The 24,972-nt window shown below is 40.2% G+C and overlaps 2 protein-coding genes across 6 annotated transcripts in view; one reads left to right on the top strand and one right to left on the bottom strand.

Annotated features, from left to right (window-relative positions):
- Positions 1–10,388, top strand: part of pacsin3 (protein kinase C and casein kinase substrate in neurons 3) — a 44,507-nt gene extending 34,119 nt beyond the window's left edge. For 3 of the 4 annotated variants that reach the window (XM_031323520.2, XM_031323519.2, XM_031323522.2), the window contains 3 exons: positions 1,849–1,988; positions 4,176–4,345; positions 8,631–10,388. In XM_031323520.2, coding sequence (XP_031179380.1) covers positions 1,849–1,988; positions 4,176–4,345; positions 8,631–8,746 — 426 coding nt within the window. In that variant the 3' untranslated portion in view covers positions 8,747–10,388. The remainder of the gene's footprint in view (positions 1–1,848; positions 1,989–4,175; positions 4,346–8,630) is intronic. The other variant, XM_031323524.2, reaches the window with a different exon arrangement.
- Positions 10,389–13,576: 3,188 nt separating this feature from the next.
- LOC116067232 (Golgi apparatus protein 1-like) overlaps positions 13,577–24,972 on the bottom strand; it is a 32,284-nt gene continuing 20,888 nt past the window's right edge. Inside the window, exons 12-28 of one of the 2 annotated variants that reach the window (XM_035999210.1) lie at positions 24,704–24,721; positions 22,066–22,203; positions 20,911–20,997; positions 20,750–20,812; positions 19,832–19,945; positions 19,492–19,580; positions 19,183–19,300; positions 18,034–18,126; positions 17,685–17,822; positions 16,884–17,007; positions 16,645–16,787; positions 16,163–16,264; positions 15,564–15,671; positions 14,792–14,912; positions 14,566–14,672; positions 13,786–14,036; positions 13,577–13,749 (exon numbers count right to left, since the gene is read on the bottom strand). In XM_035999210.1, coding sequence (XP_035855103.1) covers positions 13,869–14,036; positions 14,566–14,672; positions 14,792–14,912; positions 15,564–15,671; positions 16,163–16,264; positions 16,645–16,787; positions 16,884–17,007; positions 17,685–17,822; positions 18,034–18,126; positions 19,183–19,300; positions 19,492–19,580; positions 19,832–19,945; positions 20,750–20,812; positions 20,911–20,997; positions 22,066–22,203; positions 24,704–24,721 — 1,731 coding nt within the window. In that variant the 3' untranslated portion in view covers positions 13,577–13,749; positions 13,786–13,868. The remainder of the gene's footprint in view (positions 13,750–13,785; positions 14,037–14,565; positions 14,673–14,791; positions 14,913–15,563; positions 15,672–16,162; positions 16,265–16,644; positions 16,788–16,883; positions 17,008–17,684; positions 17,823–18,033; positions 18,127–19,182; positions 19,301–19,491; positions 19,581–19,831; positions 19,946–20,749; positions 20,813–20,910; positions 20,998–22,065; positions 22,204–24,703; positions 24,722–24,972) is intronic. The other variant, XM_035999211.1, reaches the window with a different exon arrangement.

Here is a 24,972-nt window from a genome sequence, read left to right as displayed (position 1 = left end):
CCGATTCAGGGCTGCAGGAAACTCTTTGACATGTTATATGGACTTCCCCCAGCTTCAAAGTGTTTTAATGTGGTGGTTGCATTTTGCCATATCACTCGGTCTGATTGGCCACATTGTAAGCACACGTGTACGTTGACCTCTGTGTGTGTGTGTGTCAGTCTGATCTTTGCCTTCAGGAATCTATACGCTGATTTGAAAAGTATGTTTCTTAAGGAATCTTAGAATCAGTAACCGGTAACCCTACTCCTCAGTTTTCCCCTTTAACACACTATTATGTAGTTGTAAGCAGTTATAAGGAAATGCTTTTTAGTGTTAATTAATGTTACTGTATTTGTCAACATTTATAACTATTTAGGTTCCACAGGTTTTCCAGAATTGAAAAATAAGAGTAGAGAAAGAAAGGGGGAGATGTTGGCAGAAAGCAATGAATCTCTTCTGTTCTCCGAGGAATCTCCTGGCGTTCCCACAGCGCTGCTCACACGCAAACAGAGAGCCATTGTCCCAACACATACACACACATTTGTCTTTCCGTACTTCTGAGGACTTTCCGTTAACTACATTCATTCATAACTCCAACCTGAACTCCTCTGCTGCATACTTATACCTTAAAAATGTAAGGCTTTTAAAGAGAGAGGAGCAGTAAAATGACCTCACTTTGTCTCCTCTTTGAACATACTGTGCATGTGTGGTGTTCTTTTATGCTTGTGAGGCCATTTGGTCCACGCACGCACGCACACACACACACACACACACACACACACACATAAGCGCAACCCTCCTGTAGTGCTGATAGTTTGGAGGTTGTTCTGTGCTCCACTGAGACTGTAAATAACAGTAACTGTATCCCCAGCCACCTACATCTGTCAGCAGCCTGTTATTATGGCCAAAGTGTGTCTCTGTGTGTGTTTGTTTTTGTCTGGCTGTGATCCGATCAGACTCCATTGATTATCTACCACAGGACAGGAGCGATCATTAAATGGCCACTAAGACAGAAAAACACGTGGATGTAAATTAGCATTTTTGCTAACTCCGGCATGTTTACATATTTTATACTGACGGATGTTCATTAATCACATTCATTGCTCTACCCCTATCAAATGAATACATTTACTTATTGTATTTGCAACATATTTTGTCACAGCAGGTGTTTTTGTTTTGTTCTCATTGTAATTTAAATGTATTATCATTTTTCAAAAACCTTACATACATGTGATTATTGTCTTCTATATTAGAAAATGCTGCAGTGTACTATATGATTATAAATCCTCTGAATGGAATATAAATACCAACTACAACTGCAACTGGCTACTAGCTGTAACATATCAAGATATTTATCAACCGACAGTGTTTAACTCTTCTCTTGTCTCTGTACGTTTATGTAGTAACTTGTTCAACTTGCGCAGTCGTGTCTTTCCATTGACTTTATATGCAATCATGCTGCATCTGTCTGTACATGCAGTTAAAAAATGAATATGGCCTGTGCCACCAAATTTGTTTGGGATTTTCCGCCTTTATTTGATAGGACAACTAGGTGAGAAAGGGGAGAGAGAGGGGGAAGACATGCAGGAAATCGTCACAGGTTGGATTCGAACCCTGGACCTCTGCGTCGAGGCATAAACCTCTCAGTATATGTGCGCCTGTTCTACCCACTGAGCCACCCTGGCCACGCACCACCACAATTTGACTTTGAATTTTATAAGTCAGAATTTTAAAACAAAACTACAAAACTGAACAGCAGCAAAATCCCTGAGAGTATTCAATTGAGCAATGTTGCGTTTTATTGCTTATGAATTTAACTTTTCGTGTGGGTGTGGGTGGGTGTGTGTGTGTGTGTGTGTGTGTGTGTAGGAGTGGTCTCCGGAGGCGAGTCGCTCCATCAGCAGGAAGGAGCGAGGCGGACACTCCGAGGACAGCGTGGTCACCCTCACCAACATCGTCTCTTCGGGTGGAACTGAGGTCCCGCCGAGTCCCATCACCCTGGACAGCAGGTAGGAGGATATCTCCACGTTAGCTGCAGACTAACTACAGCCCTCATTATTTCATTATTGGACTCGATCCAACACCTAGTTTTATTTGCTCTGTTTATCAGAGTAAGCCGTGAAGTATAAACCTGAGCTGTATCACCGTTTCCCAGTGTACATACACACACAGATGCACAATATATACATGTGGGTTTGAGTCTGTGGGTGTGTTACAGACAGATATACAGGCAGCATGTAGCATATAGAGCATGTTGTTTAGTTTGTTTGTCGTCACAGTTTAGTTTGTAGTCACCCTGAGGAGTTAACATCCTGTACAAAATGCACTCTAATTAGCAGCTAGAAAGGTGTGTGTGTTGTGTGTTAGAGACTTTGTTACTGGATTTAGCCTCTGTACAAACTCACCTCCCAACAGTGCGTTTTCTCAAAAGCAAAAGATATTTGACAGTAAGTCATTTTGTAAGTCACATTTGCTCTACTTCTTCATCTAATCCCATCATGCTGCTGCTGGCGTTGCTCCATGAACACACCGTCCTTCAACTGTAGCAAATCTCTAAAAAAGTCTTAGAAAACATTCACATTTAGAATTTGAAAGACTGGAGGAATGGGAGTAGGAGTCTCAAATAACCTGGGGGGCCACTGGACTGGTTGTCTCGGGGGGGGCAACTTAAACCCGCTGCAAAACTGCCATACCGGTTCACGTGTGTGTTTTCTTGGAAAACATCAGGTTTCTTTTGAAACTCCACCAAATAATAGAGGTATGACGAGATCTCGCAAAATTATTTCTCGTCGAGGTAAAAATTGTCTCGCAATATCGGTCACAAGTGCGGCGCAGCCGCCAGTAGACGAGTCTGACCTGGTTGGTCTTTTAATGCATCTGGCTTTGAAGATGAGTTTGGCTTGGGCCTCTAAATTGGCATGGAAGATCACCTGGCCGTTCACCAAAGTTGACTCTTAGTTTACTTTTGCAGAGCGGTAGCGGAGTTGCAATTGTACAAAGCTGCCGGGAGAACCCAGCATTAGAACATTAGATGGTACAGCCGCGCTCTCTCTCACTCTTTCACTCGTCATATTTCTTAATTGAAGTTTTCTTTAAAATAGTATTAAAATCTCGTCTCGTAAACTCAGTCTCGTGAGCCGAGTTTCTCGTCACACCCCTACCAAATAATAATAATAATAATAATAATAATATTGTCTTCCTCTCTTAAACCTTTGCTCTTTTAGCTTTACAAAGAGACTTTTTTGGTGTCAACTGTAAATCAAAGTGCTGTGTGTGTGTGTGTGTGTGTGTGTGTGTGTAGGTTGTCAAGTTTTGCTGTTACACAAATGTGAAATAAAAAGCCATTTTTTATGCTCCCATTATGCATCAAATTGTCTCAAATAGGCCCGATCTAGTAGTTTGAATATGATGTACAGTAGAAGACATAAGTAGAAAATGGTGTGTTTTCAGACATTGTGACTATCTGTGCAGCCATTAGCAGCTTCCTGCTCATCTGTTATTTTGTCCTGGTTTCCAAACTAAGACTGGTCTTCCTCTGTGAGCTCGCTGTCGTTCCATAAACTCACTGTGGTGCCTGAACGTCTACCACTCAGACATTTTCACACACTCGGTTCTCCACTGGACATCCGTGATGACGACGGCTGTGGTTGCCAGGAGATGTGTGACGTAGCTACAGAGCCTCTCTTGGTTTATTTACAACACCTCAGTTGGGGCACATTAAGTTTAAAGGGGTACACATGATGCACGGTAACCCAGGGAGATGGTCGAGCAACTAAAAAAACGGAAAAAAACCATGCTGCAGCCAAACTAATTTAACTTTATTATATTTTGTGCTTAAAAAGAGTGTATAGAATAGAATGGACTTTATAGTCATTGCACAAGCTTGTGTACAATGAAATTTGCTGTGCCGTACCTGAATATAAAGGTTCATGACACGAAGGTGGGGAAATATTTGATTTTGTTCAGTTCAGTGATGGTTCTTGGATAAAAACTGTCCTTCAGTCTGGAGGTGCAAACTTTGAGTGCACCATGTGTTGAGCAATTGTATGTTTCTATAACTTGTGATGCTGCATTCAGGTGCTGTTGAAACCGGGAACAACATGATTTTTATGTCAAAGAAACATAACTAACACTTGGCGGAAATTTCGGACTCTGTATCTTTGCGTCTGGCTGACTTTGTGTGTCTCCTCTCTCAGGGTGAAAGATTATTCGTCGGACTGGTCAGACGAGGAGATTCCTAAGAAGGTGCTGGCGCAGAACGGCGTGGGGGAGGCGGAGGACGAGGAGGATCAGGTAGAAGCGGTGCGAGTCAGAGCGCTCTATGATTACGTGGGCCAGGAAGCCGATGAGCTCAGCTTTAAAGCAGGTATTAACACTTACTAATGCTTATAGAAGGGGAGGCATCACAGCGCAGGTTTTTGATTTTCGGTTTTAGTGTTATGACTTCTGTCGTTTCATAAAATGTGCAAAGCGAAAGGTTTTTTTAGCTGCCCTAAAAAACCATAAAGGACAAAACTTGGAGTGATGGAAGAAGTATTCAGATGTTTTGCTTAAGTAAAACTAGCAATACCACTGAGTAGAAATACTCTGCTACAAGTAAAAGTTCAACATTCAATACTTAAGTAAAAGGCGAAAAGTATTGACATCAAAATATACTTGAAGTACTAAAAGAACTCAATGCTATTTTTCCAGACAGTAGTCTGTGTGTTTGATGTTGTACAGAAGCAGCGAGGGTTGTAAGAGATAAAAAAAAAAATCAAACTATCACAAAAACTTTATACTTTTTTTTATACAGAAAATGTGAAAAGTTATGATCTGGTGAAAACACGTTATGATAATAATAATGAGATGATTCAGTTTTGATCTTAAGTTAAAACTATAAAAAAACATGCAGCAATAAAATGCACTACAATACTTCTTACAAGTGCAAACATCACAGGCCATTTAAAAGTAAATTTAGTATTTATTAAAGGGTTACTATATTTTGTCCACCCCCCGTTTTTTTTTTTTCTTTCTTATTGATCTTTTTCACCCGATACATTTAATGTCAAAACATATTTTCCTCATTCACTAAGTAGTTTGTCTTTCCCTAAAGATGGCCCAAAGATATTTATCAGAGTTAAATGAATTCCTTTATCTGTCAACTTAAAGGTGCTGTAGGTAGGATTGTGAAGATCCAGGACTTAGCCAAAAAATTTGAACGACGACAACTTCTCAGTCCCTCCCCCCTTTCTGCTAAAGCCCAAAACGGTCTCCTAAGCCCCTCCCCCCACAAGGGAGATGAGCAGTGATTGACACAAAGTTAGACACCCCTCCTCCTCGGACCTGATTGGTGCATCTGAACAGGGAGCTGTGGATTTTTACAAATCTCACTACAGGCTGTAGGTGGAGCCAGAGGAGCCGGATTCTTTTTTTTAAATGACCTGCTTCATGTAGTTCTACTGGAACATAGGGTCAGTTTCAGCAAATATGACAGAAAGTTAGTTTTATAAGGCTTACCTACTGCACCTTTAACAACTGATTTGCAGATGTTCATGAAATTACAGCTTCACGAACATAAATGCGTTTACGTCCTAGTAGAAAAAAGTTTATATTTTAGAGCCTGAAAATGTCCGGAAAGATACTTCTTTTTTTTCTAATTTCGTTTTGTTCACCTGTGATGCCTCTCGTCTTGACACATTTCCACACACACACACACACACACACACACACACACACACACACACTCATGTCAAACACATAGTTTCAGACATGAGTACTGATGATCAAATGCAGTAAAACTGTAATGTGGTGGGCACAGCGTTTACATCTTTCCTCTGCATGTCAGTCAGTGTGACCTGTCGAGCTGCTCGCTGTAAGTTCATGGATCTTGCTTTTAATGATTCTGAGTCACAGAAACGTCTCATCTTTGGTAAAATAAAAAATAAAAAATTGAAGTAAAACATTTTTGAAAAGCTGGACATGAAAGCTGTTTCCTCATTTGGCTGCCGTCTGGAAAAATAACTTCTTGACATGGAACGAGTTTTACTTCCCTGAACACAAGACAATATTTCTCTTCATTTTATAAAAATATATTTCATAAGTAAGACATGAAACCATCTTATTTCTGCGATTGGATCATTATAGCGAAAGTTTCAATGAAGTTTCACTTCTTTGAACACTAAATAAAGTATTTCTCTTCATCTCGAAATTATATATACTATATATATATATATCTCATAATTTTTCATAATTAAGATATAAAGTTATTTTTTCTGTGACTTAAAAAGTATCATTATTGGCAAAATTTCAAATGTAAAGTCGCTGATAACAGGAGAAGTGTGTGTTTCTGCTGTAACTCTCTGCATGATGTGTGACAGATGTGACAGATGTGAAGTGTGAGCAGCTTCACATCATCTGTTCGGTTCTGGAAAAAAAAAAAGCATTTTATGACGTGTTTCAGAACAGACAGTCAGAGCGTTGATGCTTTTATTTTGATGGAACAATCTGCCGCTCTAGTTTTCTCTTTTAGCGTAGAATGAAAAAACTAAAGCTTTATTAAATACTCACACAGGTGTTCTTGTTGGAAGTAAAACCTTCTCTGAGTGGTCTTCTCTTCCTGATCCACTGGAGGTTTTATATATCAAGAATGCTAATTGAATGCTAATATAATAAAGAAACAAGTGTTTAAAAAGAAGAAAGTTTGGTGAAAACACACACATCAACGTTCTTTGTTGTTTGTTGAATCTGTGTCATCAGACATACAGTATTCACCGTATAGACATGAAAGTATTAACAGTCAAATATGCAGATTTGTTTTTCTTTTCAGAGCAAATGAGCTCTTTTATCAAATGATCTTCATGACAACAGTTTCTCTTTGTGTACTGTGTTTATCTGATGCTTGGAAGATTATTATTCCCATATTCTCCTATACTCCACACAGCTGCCTTTTGGCAAAATTCCCCCCTTTGAGTGAAAAATATGGGAGGAGGGGGGGTGGGGGGGGCGTCTCTGCGCTCCACCTAGGCAGAGACACATTGCACTTAATGTAGGATGCTGCTTGACCTCTTGTTTGTAATGAAACCGTGCCCGGTTGCTGTAACTTGAACATACGTAATGGACCTCAGTCTCTCCTATTTCATCACAGTCAGGGAGGGGCAAGAGAAGTTGATTGAACCAAACTTTCAAATCCGAGCAGACGCATACGGTACAAGCCAGGTCCCCAGGAAGTGCGCCGGACTTTGAACCCAATTTGACATAGCGGCCAAACAGCGAAATTCCAACTTCTGTGCTCGTCACGTGATGCCGTGGGGCTCAAAAAGACACTTTCCGACAGATTTACACGGTCGAAAGAGACGTCTGTAAATCAGTAGATACATTTTTTTGAGCGTCACAAACCCCCCCGAAGTGACTCGTTTCACTATCAGAATTTGATCCGTTTGTTTCGATCATTTAGAAAGTCTAGAAGAGCCTCACGGGGAAATCATTTAATCCCCATTCAAGTTAGCAGAGCCCTAAACCGGGAGGAGCCGGCTCGGCCGACGGAGGTCTCTACTACGCCTGCTCTGTGGAAGCAATGCCTATCATCCATGTCATTTTCTAAGTGGAAGTTGAACTTTTTTGTCTGGTCCGGTGAAAGGAATAAACGGAAGTTGCGTGTGGCTTGGAATAATGAGGATTGGTTTTTTTGTGTGTTTATTGTCTTATTTTGTGAGACAAGAGCAACGCTATTTTCTATTCTGCTGCTGAAAACAGGGTTGATGAGAGTGCTGCAGTTGGAAGTTGGACACATTTACAGAAATGTTGATTTCATTTGGGTTGACCTTACAATAAAAAAGTGTGGGGGGCGCCCGGACAGCTCAGTTGGTAGAGCGGGCGCCCATATATAGAGGTTTACTCCTCGATGCAGTGGGCCCAGGTTTGACTCCGACCTGGGGCCCTTTGCTGCATGTCATTCCCCCTCTCTCTCCCCTTTCATGTCTTCAGCTGTCCCAAAAATAATCTTAAAAGAAATAAATAAGAAGTGTGGGGGAGAATAGAGACTGAACCATATTGTGCTGTAAAACGATAAACATTTAGTTGAAAGAGGCTAATGCGTTTTGTGAAGCTGCAGCGTTTGGTGATAAAAACTCTCAGGTCTGTATGGGGACTCACTTTTCAGCTGGAGGTAAGGAGGCCCTGGTTGGTTTAACCAGGAGCTTTTAGTCCGTCCTTTAGGGGGTGTCCTGAGGGACACTGAGATAATGAAAGTTGATGGGACCACAAGGGGGGGAGACCCTAGTTTGGAAAAGCTTACCCGAGCTCAGCTAGCTTATCCTGAACCAGGACCAGATCACTGATGAACTGGGACAGTTTAGTTCTAGTTTATCTTCTTGGATTGTGTACTTGTCTATGGTAAAGACTGGGGGTAGGACTTGACAAGCCTAGACTTTTTCCAAACAGTGTGTGTTATGTTGATTTTTTATTTTTTATTTTTTTACTGTTTTTGTTATTCTTTTATTCATTCTTTTTTTTTTTTTTTTAAAGCGTGTGTTCGAAATAAAGATAAAGAGAGAGATAAGAGATAGTTTTCATTGATATTTATCACAAATGAATGCTTCCTCTTACTTCCAGTGTTCAATATTTAAACCATTGCTTTGATTTAACGTTGGTGTCCATCATCTTCCCTCCAGGCGAGGAGCTGCTGAAGATGGGCGAGGAGGACGAGCAGGGCTGGTGTAAGGGACAGCTGAGCAACGGCAAAGTGGGCCTCTACCCCGCCAACTACGTCCAGGCTGTGGCGTCCTGATGACCCGCCCTCTCTGTTGGTCACCCAGCCAATGGTACAACTACAGTCAAGATGCCAGGACCAATCAAAAGCTATTAGCGCTGACATGTAGACAGTGAACCCAGAGCGTTTTTGGTGACGGACTGTAGAACTCGTCACGGAGTTAGATTATTTTTTGTTTTTTTCTGTTTTGAGCTGCGTTTTTGGAACTCAGCGAGTGGGAAAAGTCCACTCGTTGTGAAAGGCTGTTGACTCCGCATGAGGTCAACGACATTGTTGTTTTGAAAGAAGCTCTACGGGCGAAGGGAACAGACACTGTAGAGAAACATGGACCCAAGTTCTCTGACGGGATGTTTTATCCAAACTCTGGATTTTTGGTTTTCTGCTCGCTGCCATCATTCTTAGTTACTAGAGTCAGAAAATCCACATTTAATCAAAGAGGACAAAATGTAACTCCAAGGGTGCATTTTTGGAAAGAAACACTGATTACAAGGTTAAAACTGATAGCTGACGTCAAACGATGACGGGGTTGAAAAGGCTTTGATTTTGTAACCTTTGGTTAGCCGGGCTAGCTGTTTCCAGTTTTTATGCTAAGCTAATCTAACCGGCTGTAGTCTTGTATGAGATATGATAGAGGTTTTGATCTTCACATGTCACTCTGGGCAGAAAAAGAAAGCAAGAAAGTGAACAAAGTTGTTTCCCAAAATGTCAAACTATTTTTACGAAAGCCTTTAGTATTCTCATCATTGGATAAAATCATCTTCTTGTGAGGGTGAAAAAAAATATTTGAATAGATAATTTATTTCCAGTAGATGTTAGTGCAGTCTTTGAGCCAGCATTTAGTGGTTGTTAGAGGAACTGCAGCTGGATGAATCGAACCGGTTTGGAATCAAAAAGATGAAATAAATCTAAATATAATCATAATAATAATAAATCTAATAAAAGACTGTCAGTGCCTTAGTCAGCGAGGCCAGAAATGTAGAAACCAGTAGAATGTCCTGTTAAAAACCTTTTAACTTCTGACTGGATCATTTAGCTCCACAACGGTATGCTTCGGTTACTTTTTTTAGGTGTGACACTGAATTCACTTTCTTTCCTCTTATTGATTTTTTTTTTAAGTGATAGCTGTATGTTCGTATTAAGTCAACTGATTTTGATTATGGACGGTGTAAACTGCTACCCATTTCTTTTTTAAGAATAGCATTTTTACAGTCGATTTATGTACTTTCTAATTTATTCTCCTCTTTAACTCAGCGATCATTCTTCATGTTTAGGCAGACTACAGGCGGGGAGAGTACGGTTGACTGTTTAGATTTGGGTCATTTAACCTGCGGAAGGTGGTTTGTTGCTAGTTTTTCTTTCGGTGTGCTGCGATCATGAAGCACGCGCACCTCAAACATCTGAAATAAGTGATCATCATTTTTCAGTGTTTTTTTTTTGTTTAAGTTTGTGGTTAGTGTGTGAGGGAGCCTCCTCTGTCTCTGCTGAGCATCGCTTTAGCTAACCCACGTATAAGTCTGAATAATAAGAGAGATAATAGAGATGATTAACGCTACTGTGCTGCTCCTTTATTCTTTCCCTTTCTTTCCAGAATTATAACATGTACAGAACATAAAGTGGGAAGCAACAATAAAGCGCTTTCTGCAGTTGGAGGTTTAACAGACTCTTTTATCCTCTCATTTTCATACTGTGCCGTGGTAATTAATGTAGTATCTGCAGAGATTACAGGTAAGAGTTGGTTTCTGGAAGGGTTAGGGGTAGCCCTAACCCATTAATTTTTTTCCACAGACAGCGCTACGTTACTCACAGTTGGAACACTTCTACGGCTTGGATCGGCATTAAACTTTTACGGTTGAATCATTAGATTAACAACTGTGCTCTAAAATATTCTATAATCTGACTTTAAAATGCTCATATTATGCTTTTTGGCTTTCCTTTTTTGTGTCATATCTTTTTTGTGCATGTTATAGGTTTACAAAGTGAAAAAGCCCAAAGTCCACCCCAAAGGGACTTACCATCTCCAACAGAAAACACTGTTCACAAACTGCTCCAAACAGCTCTATTGTAGTCCAGCCTTTACTTCAGAGACAAACGTGGTCACTTTGTAACACGTTATAATGCTCGCCTAGCTGCTAGCATGGCATGCCCTCATACTCTGCTTCTGACTGGCTAGTAGTCCTTACCTAGTTACTGAGCATGTGTGACTCCCAACAAAGATGGAACAGAAGTGAGATGTCTCACTCTGTAGCTAAAACAGATAGCTCAACACACAGGGTGAAAAGAGGAGCTGCAGCAATGTGCAGTACAACAAAAATATGGTGTTTTTTGAAAATTAAACCATGTAAACCTATTCTGGTACAACCTCTAAATACAATTATGAACCTGAAAATGAGCATAATATGTGCACTTTAAATCAAACACGTATCGATGGGGCGAATGTCATAATTTGATACTGAAAAGGGAGCTTTGAAAGGTTGAAAGTCAGTGTTTGAACCCTGGGGTGGGGGGGAATCACTGGTCTAGTGTGATGAGGTGACCCCCTGGTCCAGACAGTTTCACAGCTTCTTAGTGCCATCTGGTGGTTCAACCTGCACTCGGATAACATATGCTGGTTTTACTATTTTCTCCCCCTCTAAAAGTTATTCTCTAACATCAGGGGTGGAAGAAGTACTCAGATGTTTTACTTAAGTAAAAGTGGCAGCAATACTACAGTAGAAATACTGTTGAAAATCTGTTGTCCTGCACTCAAAATTTAACAAGTGAAAGTTCAAGTATCAGCATCAAAATATAATTAAAGTATCAAAAGTAAAAGTACTCATTATGCAAAATGGCACTTTTTCAGAATAACAAATATTAGATTATTATCATTGTGTTCATTACTTTAATGTTGCAGCTGGTAAAGGTGGAGCTCATTGTGTGTGTGTGTGTGTGTGTGTGTGTGTGTGTGTGTGTGTGTGTGTATATATAATGTTATATTATCTGCAACGGAACAAGAAACTAAATTTAGCAAAGAAACTTAGTGAAGTAAAGAGTTCAATATTTCCCTCAAAAATGTAATGGAGTTGAAGTATAAAGTAGCGAAAATTGTACAAGTACCAAATAAATATACTTAGTTACTTTCCACCACTGTCCAACAGTTTTGATTAACCTAAGTAAAGGACATGAATATTTAAAAAAACAAAAACTAAAAAAACTCGGGTTGAGCCAAAGATATGAAAACCTGCACACAGTTTTATTAAATTTACTTTTTTTTTATCTGTACAGCAAAATCAAACAGTTCACAATGATAAATCTGTTACGTCTTCATATTACATGGCATAATGTTAAAAGGAAAATAAACTGGGCACGGATAAAGTTGAGTTCACGTTGAGACTTAACGTACAAAACTGGTTATGATCTTTATTTCCGGGTTAGGGTTAGAGGGCGTTTCTTTTTTCACTCCTAATGCTTCGATGTGTTCTCATGATCTGCAACTTTAGCTTCATTTTTATAAATGAGAAAATCTTGTGTGTATATGCTGCACACACACTTCTCATCTGTATGATAACTTCTGTTTTTAAATCATTCACAAATATTATACAACCAAAAGCTGCAAAACATTTGCTAAAAAGAAAGCGGGGGTTACTTTTTAGAAATTTTATTTTATGTTTTACATATGAAAAATTAATGAGGCTCTGGTCCAGTGATGTCAGCGTTACTGCAGATGGGACGGGCATCAAGTTAAAGTGCAAAATGAAATATTTCGTCAATCGGGTAAAGAAATTAAAATGCAAAATAATGTTTGCATCTCTTGAGTTACAATTCAAGTTATAAGTCATTTGCCTGCAAAACAAATATGTTCATGGCTGTAAAATACTGATGGGACGGGGGGATTTCAATCTGTTTCCAAAACTGATTTCATTTGTTGTAACGTCGGCATGAAGCTAAACATCCTTCAGTAACTTTCCTTTTTCGTTCCGTGTAAAAATGGCATTTGAATTTTTTTTTTAACTTACTTCTGAGTGACAATGTTAAGCATAATGTCTGAAGTTTATCTACTGTTTGTGTACATGTAGGAGTGTAAATGCACTTTAAACAAAAGGTAGAAACAAACAAACTTAAATCATGGCAAAAGATTTGTAGAACTGGGCCCAAAGGCCTGCAGAGTAAACGAGTTTGAGGGGAAATCAATTTTCATGTTAGCAGCTCAGTGCAGGTTTAATAATAAAGTCTGACCTACAGTATGTCATTGATAATTACATTATCAAACATTTGGAAAAAAAAAGGAGCTTTGTATGCAGAGAACATCAGTTACACGAGTTACAGAAAAAACTGCTCATGTTTGTGCACAGGCAGGTTCCGTTAAAGAATGCAGAAGATGAAGCCTCTCTGTGCGTTACGTGACTGATTGCGTTCATTCAAGGCAACAGAGAACAGGGGGCGACACAGATCGTGGTGAGAATATCCAGAAGAATCCAAAACTTGATGCAGAGAGCCGTACCTGGCGAGCCGGACGTGATCCTGTACAGGAGCGAGAAGGAATGGGACTTCATGATTTATAAGAAAACCTTTGAAAAGCAACAGGAACGTCTCAAAGAATTCAACCCCAAAAGTTTGAGTTTTCCGTGTGCGATTCAGGCAGCCACAGGTCACTTAGAAAAAAAACAAAACAAAGTCCTGTTGCTCTACATGCTCCAGTCTCCGTTAAATACCACAAAAAAAAAGCATCAGGACTCAACGAGTGGAAAGCAATGCGAACCTCAGAAGCAGCAGCCCTCAGTCACATCATTGACAGCGCTTATTTGGAAACTGAAAAGATGCCGGAAGATATCCCATCCGACCCCAAACAATATCCTCGGCTAAAGCAGATTTGTGGGGAGAGAAATACGATCGAGGCAAAAATCGCTCCAATCAGACGATCAGTTTGGAGATGCCCAAATGGAGGGATTTTAAGCTTTTTGTGAGAGTTGGGGGACCAGTTTGCATTTTGTTGCAAATATTCAGCATCCGCCAATAAACAGAGGAGTTCCAATTGTGGGCACTGGCATTGGCACTGTGCAGGTTGGCTGGTTACAGACCGGGCATCTGAGAGAGGAGGAGGAGGAAGAGGAGGAGGAGGAGGAAGGTGCGAGGAGTCAGTCTTTTGTTAGAGCGCTCTGGTCCTCTACCGGTCCTTCAGTTCCCTCGTCACTCGCTTGGTGATCCGCCCGCACAGCAGACCCACCAGGAAGAGGATGCACACGCTCAGCGCGATCATGAGCAGGATGTAGTCCTTGGAAGGCGATGTCATCACCTGCACGGCCAGGTCTGAGAAGCCCTCTGCTGGCGCCACCTGCAGGCCGGAGGCAAAGATGAAAAGTCAACTGAGCTGGTCAACACCAGCCTGTCAGCATACGGACGTTAGCACTTAGCTCAAAGACCAAACAGCAAGTTTTTATGGAGGAATTGGTGCTGGAATGATTTCTCTTTAGGTGGCAAGAAAAAGGTTTTAACAAACAACTCCCTCTAAAATCACAACTTATCATTTAAAAAACAAACAAATGAGATGTAAAATGTGAGTTGTTTTAGTGAGTAAGTTGGTACGCGTAGTTCTTAAACTTTCTAAGCCAGGATAGCTTTTCCCTGTTTCCTAACTAGCTAAGCTAAGAATACCGAATAAGTATAATTTCCAAAATGTCAAAAATATTCCTTTAAGTGTAAGCTAATGAGCCGATATACAACCAGAACAGTAATACACATACTATGTTCATTCAAATGTATCTTAGATGACATTTGATGCCTTTTTGTGACATTGAACTAGAACAATTAAAGAATTAAAGTAAAAACATAAAGACGAGGTGAAGCCCCCCCCGGTGTTGCACCTTGGCAGCGTAGCTCCACATGTCGATACGGTCTTGAAGTCTTTTCTTACACTCGGGCTGCAGACGAACTCTCTTGTCCTGTAACGCCTCAATCAGACATGACATCTCTGGACGGAGAGAGAGAGAGAGGGAGCAACCGGTTGTCATACAAACACACAATGGATAATCTCCCCAAACCAACAACATGTTCTGTACAAATCTAAATCTATTGTGTGAAAGCACCCACGTCGTCCTCTGCCGGGCGTGATGGCAGCACAGTGGTGTTTGAGGTCCAGAGCGCAGGCTGTGTGGAGGACCGGGTCCACAAAGATGTCCGCCTTGCTCTCCTTCAGCATGTTCAGGACTTCCTGCAACAGAGAAAGAGGAGAAAGATGGAGTTTCTGCACCAACGCCTAATCCATTCAGACCATATGTTGAATCATCTAAATGAGATTTAGAAAAAGTAGTTTAAAGGAAGTTAAAAAGCAGAAGAAGAAATAAATACATGTCAAGACATTTTAAACCTTCTCCAACAAAAGTCCATGCGTGCTTTACAAACTTGTGTCAATGTTTTCTGAAGCAAAACGCTGGTTTCTTGGTTAATTAATGCATTTTTCCTACAGTCCACAGACACCTGAACACACCAACAGGAGGAGGACATTTAAAAGTCAAAAATAGTCCCTGTAGATACAGTCACTGCATTACCACATTCACAATAATACAAATGTAACTTCATTAGAATAAGTTATGTTGTTAACTAACTCAAGTAGTTGTATACAAGATGACCTGGAACTGTTAGTCTGTTCTGGAAAGTTTATGCATCAACACTAAAGTCTTTTGAGATTTTTTGAGAAGTTTACAAAACAATTAGTTCAGCTCCAATCATTTCCACCCATCCACACACTTTCTGAGGATTTTTGAATAAATATCAAGACACACAAAGATAGTGAAGACTATTTTGGGCCAAATAATTATAAATTAGTGCACCGGGCAAAACAATAATAGTAAATAATACTTACCCTTTTACAAGCTTCCAGTTTGATTTTCAGCAAATTGACTTTCAGACACTCTTCCACCTGACCGGTCTGCTCCTGAGCTGCTGCCTCCTCCGCACACAACCTGGAGATCTGACGGGGGAGGAGAGGAGAGGATGATGATGAGGCAGAGGAAGAGGAGAAGGAGAGCAGGAGAAGGAGAGGAAAGGAGGAGACGGAGAGAGAAGGAGAGGAAACAGGAGAGAGGGGAGGAAATAGGAGAGAAGAGGAGAAAGGAGAGACAAGGAGAGGAAACAGGACAGAAGAGAGCAGAGGAAAGGCAATGAGAGAAGAGGAAAGAGGAGAGGAAATGGAGAGTAGAGGAAAGAGGAGAGAGGAGAGGAGGGGACAAAGGAAAGGAGACGAAATAGGAGAAAGGAGAGGGTGATAATGTAGAAAAAAGAAGAAACAGGACAAAAACAATGAGGGAAGTTAATTGAGGAAAAGAAGTTGGTTCAATGTAGAGAAAGTGATCCAAAATAGACCATATGAGTGTGTGTGTGTGTGTGTGTGTGTGTGTGTGTGTGTGTGTGTGTGTGTGTGTGTGTGTGTGTGTGTGTGTGTGTGTGTGTGTGTGTGTGTACCTCATCTGTGCAGTGCATCTGCAGCTGTGGGTCGAGTCTGTAGTCGAGCGCTGACTCCTGGAGAATCACTCTGATCTGGTCTTCACAGTCTGAAGACAACTTCTGAGCCAAACCCAGCCACAAAACACACAAATTAAGACAACAACCATCCGTGATCCAAAAATCACTCTTTTTTTTCCTTGTCTTCATTTAACCAGTGCTATTAAAAGAGATGTACACACGTTTAAAACGTGTCATGAAAAAGAAACTGTATACCTTATAGTAGAAACCAGGTACAGTACCTGTCATTTCAAAACCAACACAACTTTTTAGGATTCAACTACCTGTAGCTTCAAATTGTATTTATTGCTGGTTTGATTTTATCCTTATCTTTTGACGTTCTGACAGTTGATTGCTTGTCTAAATGTTTTTGTAGTAGTTAGATATAACTGGATTTTCCCAGAGGTTTTAGGAAGCCGACTGGGATGCAGTCGTGTTCTGACCTGGTCAGCGTATTTTAGTTTGAGGCAGGCGATGACCTGGCCCTCCAGCTCACTGTCCTCGCTCGCCTTGTTCAGGATGGGCTGGCAGAACTTTGGGATGTCGGCTCGACAAGCTTTTCTCAACAGCGGGTTTAATCTGTAGTCTGGAGGAGGGAGAAGAAGAGGAGGGGTGGACGTTGAGTCAGATCAGGCTCAGACTCGCTACATCTCCCGGTAACATCACTAACCCTTTCACTGACCCGTGTTCTGCGTGATCTGTCTCTTGGTGATCATCTGTTTACACTTGGGATCCATCAGCTCGCTGTTCTTGTTCTGTTTCAGACACTGAAGGACGTTTCTGGCATCCGCGTCGGTACAGAACCGCTGCAGGAGAGAAGTTCCCATCAACAACCAATACACCTAAAGGCTCGTCACGTCAGTTTATTACAGCTGCAGAGATCTGGGAACGCGGTGACATCGCTACAACGAAAGCAACTGTAGGAGCCACATATTGTATGTTGTTTATGGTCTCATTTATATTATTTATTGATTATTGTATTGTGCACTTATATTGTAGGTGGTGGGCGTTTTCATCGCGGTTTGAGCGGAAGTGATAACATATTTGTTTGCTTCACCTGTTCACCTGTTGGTTTTTTTGGGCGTTGACAGAGAGGGGGTGAGCCTGGGAGAGAACACTAACGCGCTTATTTCGACTCACAAAGTAACTTTACATTTGGTAACTGCAGTGCTAGATGTATTTTACGTGTGGAGGAATAAATCACTGCAGTACAATCTTGAGCACGTCAGTGTGTTTATGCATCTCTCAGTGTTTAGTCCCTCGCGGCAGCACTTTGCTGGACTGCTTAGAGCCGCAACAGCAACTGTTGAGCCGGATTATCTAAACCTTCACATGCTGCCCAAATGATCTAACTGTATGTGGAGGTCAAAGTAAAAGTGAGTGCAGCCCAAGTGTAGCCGATAGTCCCTCCTCGCTGCAACGGAAAACGGCGCGCGCACATTTATGGCAAGTACGCGTGGTCGACGTCAGTGGCGACAGTCACCTTGATCATCTGCTTGCAGACTCTCATCAGCTGGTAGTCGAGCTCGGGGTCGATCATCTCCACCTCCTGCAGCCTGAAGATCCGCTGGTGGCAGCGCTGACTCAGCTGCTTCTTCTGCTCCTTCAGACACTCGATCATCTGAGGAGCAGCAGAGGGGGGGGGAGAGAGAGAGAGAGAGAGAGAGAGAGAGAGAGAGAGAGAGAGAGAGAGAGAGAGAGAGAGAGAGAGAGAGAGAGAGAGAGAGAGAGAGAGAGAGAGAGAGAGAGAGAGAGAGAGAGAAGAACACCAGAAACACTTACAAAATGTTTATTTTTTCCCAGCTGTTTCTTCTGCGTCTGATGCTCCTCACCTGAGCGTTACCAAAGGCCACGTTGGGACACAGGCGACTGATGTCGGACTTACAGGGATCGTACAACTCTGGCTCCAACCGGATGTCCTCCGACTGAGAGGGGAGGGGAGGAGAGAGGAGAAGAGGTGAGTTTGATCTGACAAATGTGTTTAGCTGCAAAGTGTCACGGTTTAGTTTAGTTTATTTCGCTCGCATAGATACACATAGATACACTTTTGTCTCATGTTTGTAACTTTGGGTTTTTAGTCTTTTAACCCTTGTAGTGTCTTCCCGTCACCCATGCAACTTTGTTTTTCTGGGTCAAAATTTAAAATTCAAACTTTTCAACATTTTGTTATTTTTTCGACACACTCACTTTTCCCGACGTTGTCACTTTTTGTCGATTTTTTTCCCCCGACATTTTTTTTTTTTTTTCAAATGCTATAGAATTGAATAAAAACACCCAAATTCAATCAAAGTAGTGAACTGATCATTTATTTTACTTGTGAAAAGTAACAGTTGTATGGAACCATTCACATTAGTTTCTTTGAAAATTTGGTTGAAAGAAATCCAAATTTCTGATATGGAAACTTTTTGAAAAATGGGTCAAATCTGAGCCGAGGACAACAGGAGGGTTCATCTTTTACCTTCATTCGTATTGTATTTATTTTTGCTTGCTTATTTTCTGTTTTGGATCCTACTGTATTAATGTTTATCGTGTGAAGCACTTTGTGACTGTCTGTAAAAGGTGCTATATCAAATAAAAATTATTAACACAACATGCATAACATTTATAGTAAAAAAAACTAAGTGTCACCTTAATTCATACAGTGTCATCTAAACTTGTTTATAATCAATACTGATACGAAAATATATATATATATATATATATATATATATATATATATATATATATATATATATATATATATATATATATATCTCAAGGTCTGCTGTCTGTGTGTGACAGGAAAGTACAGACTTGGATGTTACAAGTAAGAAACTGATAATTACAGTAACTGAATGAGTCATTAGGGGCTGGGTAATACATTTTGTGTGTGGGTCTGTGTGTGTGTGTGTGTGTGTGTTTGTGGGTCTGTGTGTGTGTGTGTGTGTGTGTGTGTGTGTGTGTGTGTGTGTGTGCGTGCGTGCGTGCGTGCGTGCGTGTACCATCTCCAGCTCCTCCACACGCAGCTGTTTACGACATTTGAGTGAAACCCGCTGCTCCCTGGCCTCCTGCAGCGTGTCGTTCTTCACCGTGGAGCTGAGACAGAGGACTACATCCACCCTGGGGCGCGACGAACAAGGAAAGTGTCAATTATGTCTATTTAAAGAGTATCAACTGGATGCAGAAAATAAATTTGAACTTTCTGGCTGCTCACAGAGGACAAAACAAAGGGAAGACGGGGGGTGGGGGGGGGATTCAAATGCAAATGAAGTTTTCAGTTTTATGGACGTTTTCATGGAAATCAAACTCACTTTTTCTTGATGTTTGGACACAAGCGCAGAACGTCCTCCTTACAGGCCATCTTGAACTTATAGGAGAACCGGAAATCCTTCATTTGAACCTGAAAGTTGGGATTTCACCGTACAACACACCTCGCATGTTTTTAGGATATCAACAGGATTGAAAACCTCGTTGGCAGAAGCAACAAAAGGGTCACGAGACACAGTACGATCATTGGGCGTCTCCTCAATTAACTCAATATGAAAACTTTTCAATTTACGTTTCATTTGAGTAATGGAAGTGGAACCAGAAAAAAAGTAAAGTAACAGAGCAGAGAAGTAAAGAGAAGCAGATGTTGACATGGTAACTGACCAGCTGGAAGTGTGTAACGCCGACTGTACACTTGTCGTTCATCTCCTTCTGGTGTTTGTTCTGAACCAAACACTCCATCAGATCACCTGTATCGATCTGGTTATCAGCTACATCCTGCACACACGCACGCACACACACACACACACACACACACACACACACACTTTTTTACATATCCTTAAAGGAAACAAACCATAAACACACCTAAAATCGAAAGCATTCAGCAATTTATTTTACAGCTATCCGGCGGCCATTACGAGATCTTAGAAGCTGACATTTAAGCAGAATATCTGCATTAGAAGCGAGCAACTTTAGTTTTTTGGATTTTCGTCGGAAGATTTTTTTCCTAATGATTCCTTGAGAAATAAAATTAAGAATCATTGCTTGGTGACCATAAATATTCATAATTAACGGGGCAAAGGTGTTAAAAAAAGGTGTTCAAATGAATGCAGTGTTAAGCCAAAACCTCTCTAACCACTTCAACACGGTGAGCTTATTATAATGATTTTGCACATTGTACTTATTCTTTATTCTCAACATTTGCACTTTTCATCTTCTTCATTTTAAACACTGTACAGCTCTTCTCATTTTAGAAACTTTTCATTTCACATATCTTCAATACCTTTTTCATATTTCTCATTGTAATGTCCTATTTTATATTAATGACTCTTGACTTTTGCAGTACGATACATTTTTATTTTACTTTCTCTTACTAAGTTTATTGTCATGGCTGTGCACCAAAACGGCAAATCCCTTTTTGTATGTGAAGACCTGCCGAGCGACAAACCTATTTTTGGCATTTTCACAAAATTTGGATTAATTGCAAATTGCACGGCTACAGTATATGCTTTCATTAGATTACCAGTCGTTTGGTTTTGTCCTCCCCCCTGTACACACATAGGAAAGTGCAGTACTCACATGGCAGTAGGCCTGAGTGACAGGCTCACAGGCTTTGATGAGCAGAGCGTCAATCTGGATGTCCTGCAGCAAACAGACAGACACAGACAAAGAAACACGCGTATCAACACATGAGCTACTCAGGTGAACAATAATTCTGATTTCCACTTAATATGTAGGACCTCTGACTCCAGCTCGGTCAGGTTGCCCACGACCTCCCTGCAGGCTGACACCAGGTCCTCCAAATGATCCTGCAGACACTCCAGCTCCTACACACACGAAATAGTAAATAGTCAATAGTCAGTAAAATACATAATTTGTATTTAAATGGCACACACGCACACCCACACCCCCCACACGGAATATAGACAGTAAAATACAAGATTTGTATTTAAATGGCTACAACATGCAAAACCTTCATGTAAGGGTCTTTAAATAGTTTAAAAGTGTTAAGGTTTTCTTACTTAAAGGTTCCTGAGGAATTTTCATTGTAAACTAACACAATTGGGTGTGAAAAGAGACACTGTGATGAACCATAGAGTGTTATTGTAAACAAACATTGAGATTGGGTCTATACAAAGACGGACGCCCCGTCTCCACTTCCTCCCGCTGTACAAAAGTGAAGCCAAAATATGCCGGGTACGGGCGCTGCCATCTTGTAATTTTGGAGCCAGAGTCTGCGCAGTGGGGATCTGGCGGTGGAAGCGCGGGATCCAGGTCCCGCCCATGAACCCACCCAACCAAACGCGAATCAATCACCTGTCAACCGTGACGTTTCACCCCGTTTTCATAGCATCAAATAACTAATACAAACCAAACTTAACAGAAGAATGGACACTTGAACAGACAGCAGCGTGATAAGAACTTCCTAAAATGACAGAAACCATCTTTGGGAAAAATTTATTTGACGTGCACATTGACTTTTTAGTTTGGCCCATGTCCCATCCGATAACATGGAGGGGGATTTATGACATATGCTGCAGCCAGCCACCAGCTGGCGATACTGATGTTTTGGCTTCACTTATACAGTCGATGCATCAACCATCGGTTACACCAAGTACCGAAAACTTCATACTGTTATTTAATTACCGTCAAACCAATCAATCAAAACACTTGAATGGCTGCTTGTGTATTTTCCTGAAAATAAGGACTTTAGGGAAATGTCAACAGCCCTGTCCAGCTTTGTATTTGGTTCGGGGAAGTTTACACTGCATCCATCCCTGTGATGAATCAACAGAGGGCGCTCAGACATCCACCACTGGGTTAAAGTGAAACTGTAGTGACAGAAATCAGCAGTCATAACAGTATGTGTGTGCGTGCGTGTCCGTCCGTCTCACCTGTCCAGCGTCCGTCTTGTCGCTGCACCACTTGCCGAGGTCGGTCATGCAGCGTCTCTGCAGATCAGGGTCCAACTTCACATCCAGCGCCCGCTGGCGGAGAATCCTCTGAACCTCCACCTTACAGTCCCGAGATAACTACACGTACACACAAACACACACAAACACACACACACACACACACACACACAAAATGTATTACCCCAGCCCCTAATGACACATTCAGTTACCGTAATTACCAGTTTCTGACTTGTAACATCCAAGTCTGTAGTTTCCTGTCATACTGTAGTTATGACCGATTTATCCAAAGTAAGCAAACATGTACAGCTGAAACGAGTAGTCAATTAACAGAAAATTAATCGGCAACTGTTTTGATAATCAATTAATCATTTTTCAAGCATACTTTATTACGTATGTTATTTCTTCCTGGCATAAAGCACACAATGGACTTAATTTAACAGCTTACACCCAGTGACTCTAACTCTGAAGGTCTGAAACACACCATGTAAACACAGACCCTATAATCAAATCAGATCAAGCTGTCAGGGCTCTTCTCACTGATGAGTGTAATTACCTAAAGCAGGGCCAAGAGGACCTTCCTACTGAGACACTGATTACAGGGATACCGGGGCCGAGCAGGGCCAGACCGGTTCATCATTACATTCACGCTTTTGTTTAAAATGCACCCACTTGAAACAAACGGCTAAAATAATGTTCAGTATAGAGTACTTGTACGCACCTGAGGAAAATGTCACAATTCGATTCCGATTTTTAGGCTCACGATTCAATATCGATTCAAAAACGATTCTCGATTAAAAAAACTATTTACAGTATGTAAATGTAGTTACTTTTACCGTGTGTGTGTGTGTGTGTGTGTGTGTATATATATATATATATATATATATATACATATATATATATACATATATATATATATATACATATATATATATACATATATATATATATATATACATATATATATATACATATATATATATATATATATATATATATATATACATATATATATATATATATATATATATATATATACATATATATATATATATATATATATATATACATATATATATATATATATATATACATATATATACATATATATATATACATATATATATATATATATCTATATATATATATATATATATATATATATATATATATATATATATATATATATATATATATATATATATATATATATATATATAGAGAGTACATTCATGTGGATTTTTTATTTAGTTTATTTAGTATCTTTTATTGTCCTTATTATTCATGTGGATTTGTTATTTTAACATCCTGTTATGATGTATGTGTATGTTGTGTGTGAAGTATCTATCTATCTATCTATCTATCTATCTATCTATCATGTGTTGCAGTAGACATAACATTTTTTTATTTTAAATATGAATCGATTTTTGGAATTCTATTAATCGATTTTGAATCGGTAGAGCTTGAATCGCGATTCGAATACGAATCGAATTTTTTTGCACACCCCTACCATCTATATATATATATATGTGTGTGTGTGTGTGTATATATATATATATATATATATATATATATATATATATATATATATATATATATATATATATATATATATATATATATATATACACACACACACACACATATATATATATATAGATGGTCAAAAAAAATGTTGTACAGACATCCATGTTCCTCTCAGGGATCGTAATAAGCCTTAGCTGCACTCTGTGTTTAGTGCTAATTCATTAGCAAACATTACCATGCAATGCATCACAATATTATACCTGTTAAACATCAGCATGTTAGCATTTTGATGTTACCATTTAGCTCAGAGCATAACTGCGCCAAAGTACAGAAAAATAATAATATAATAAGTCTGCTTGTATTTAACAGGCTATAGTCTATATCCACGACGTTCCACTTCCGGGATTGCTCCTTTGCCGCCGGAAATTCCGCCGTATGTCCGTGTTTTGGGCCGGATGTCTGTTACCTTAAGCTTTCTTTGGCATTTTAAACTCCGGTGGATTTCTGAAGACTATGGTTAACTGCTCCTCAGATCTCTGCAGGGTAAATCCAGACAGCTAGCTAGACTATCTGTCCAATCTGAGTTTTCTGTTGCACGACTAAAACAACTTTTGAACGTACACATGTTCCACCAAAACAAGTTCCTTCCCGAGGCTATTTTGCAGCGGCACCGGGGCTCCGTGCACCGCTTAGCGCCACCCATGACAGTTGTGATTGGTTTAAAAAAATGACAATAAACCAGAGCATGTTTTTCTCCCATCCCAGAATGCTGTGTGGACTCGCCAGACCCTCCTCCGCAGCGCTGGTGGGGGAAGGTCTGGCAATGCGAGACTAAATAGGCTATAACATGAAAAATTACATTAATTTCCAGCTAAATTAAATTAGTGATTTGAGTTGCTGTTGTTGCAGACAGAGCGACAAACTGGCACTGCTTGGCCTTGCTGTGGAGCAGGAAGTCACACAAACACACCCCATCACATCAAATCACCCCGGCCTGGCAGAGAGTGACAGACATAGATTAAATCTTTGCCATCATCATCAATTTAGCCCCATCACCAGCATCAATACTGACTGATTTAGGTGAAACACGTACCTGCTCGGCTGAATTTACCTGTTAAATTAAAAAAAAACAAAAAAACAGTTACACCTGCTGATCCTGCTGTCAGAGAGAGAGTGAGAGTTCACCAAAGTGATCAAATGAAGCCAAAATATATGAAAACCTCTCGCTGGAATTAGAGCTGCAAAGATTAATCGATTAGTTGTCAACTATTAGATTAATCGTCAACTACAGTACCAGTCAAAAGTTTGGACACACTTTCTCATTCAAGTGACTGGGAAAGTGTGTCCAAACCTTTGACTGGT

This window comes from Sander lucioperca, chromosome 3 (genome assembly GCF_008315115.2).
Source record: "Sander lucioperca isolate FBNREF2018 chromosome 3, SLUC_FBN_1.2, whole genome shotgun sequence".
Taxonomy (NCBI): domain Eukaryota; kingdom Metazoa; phylum Chordata; class Actinopteri; order Perciformes; family Percidae; genus Sander; species Sander lucioperca.
This window is presented reverse-complemented; position numbering and strand designations above follow the sequence as displayed.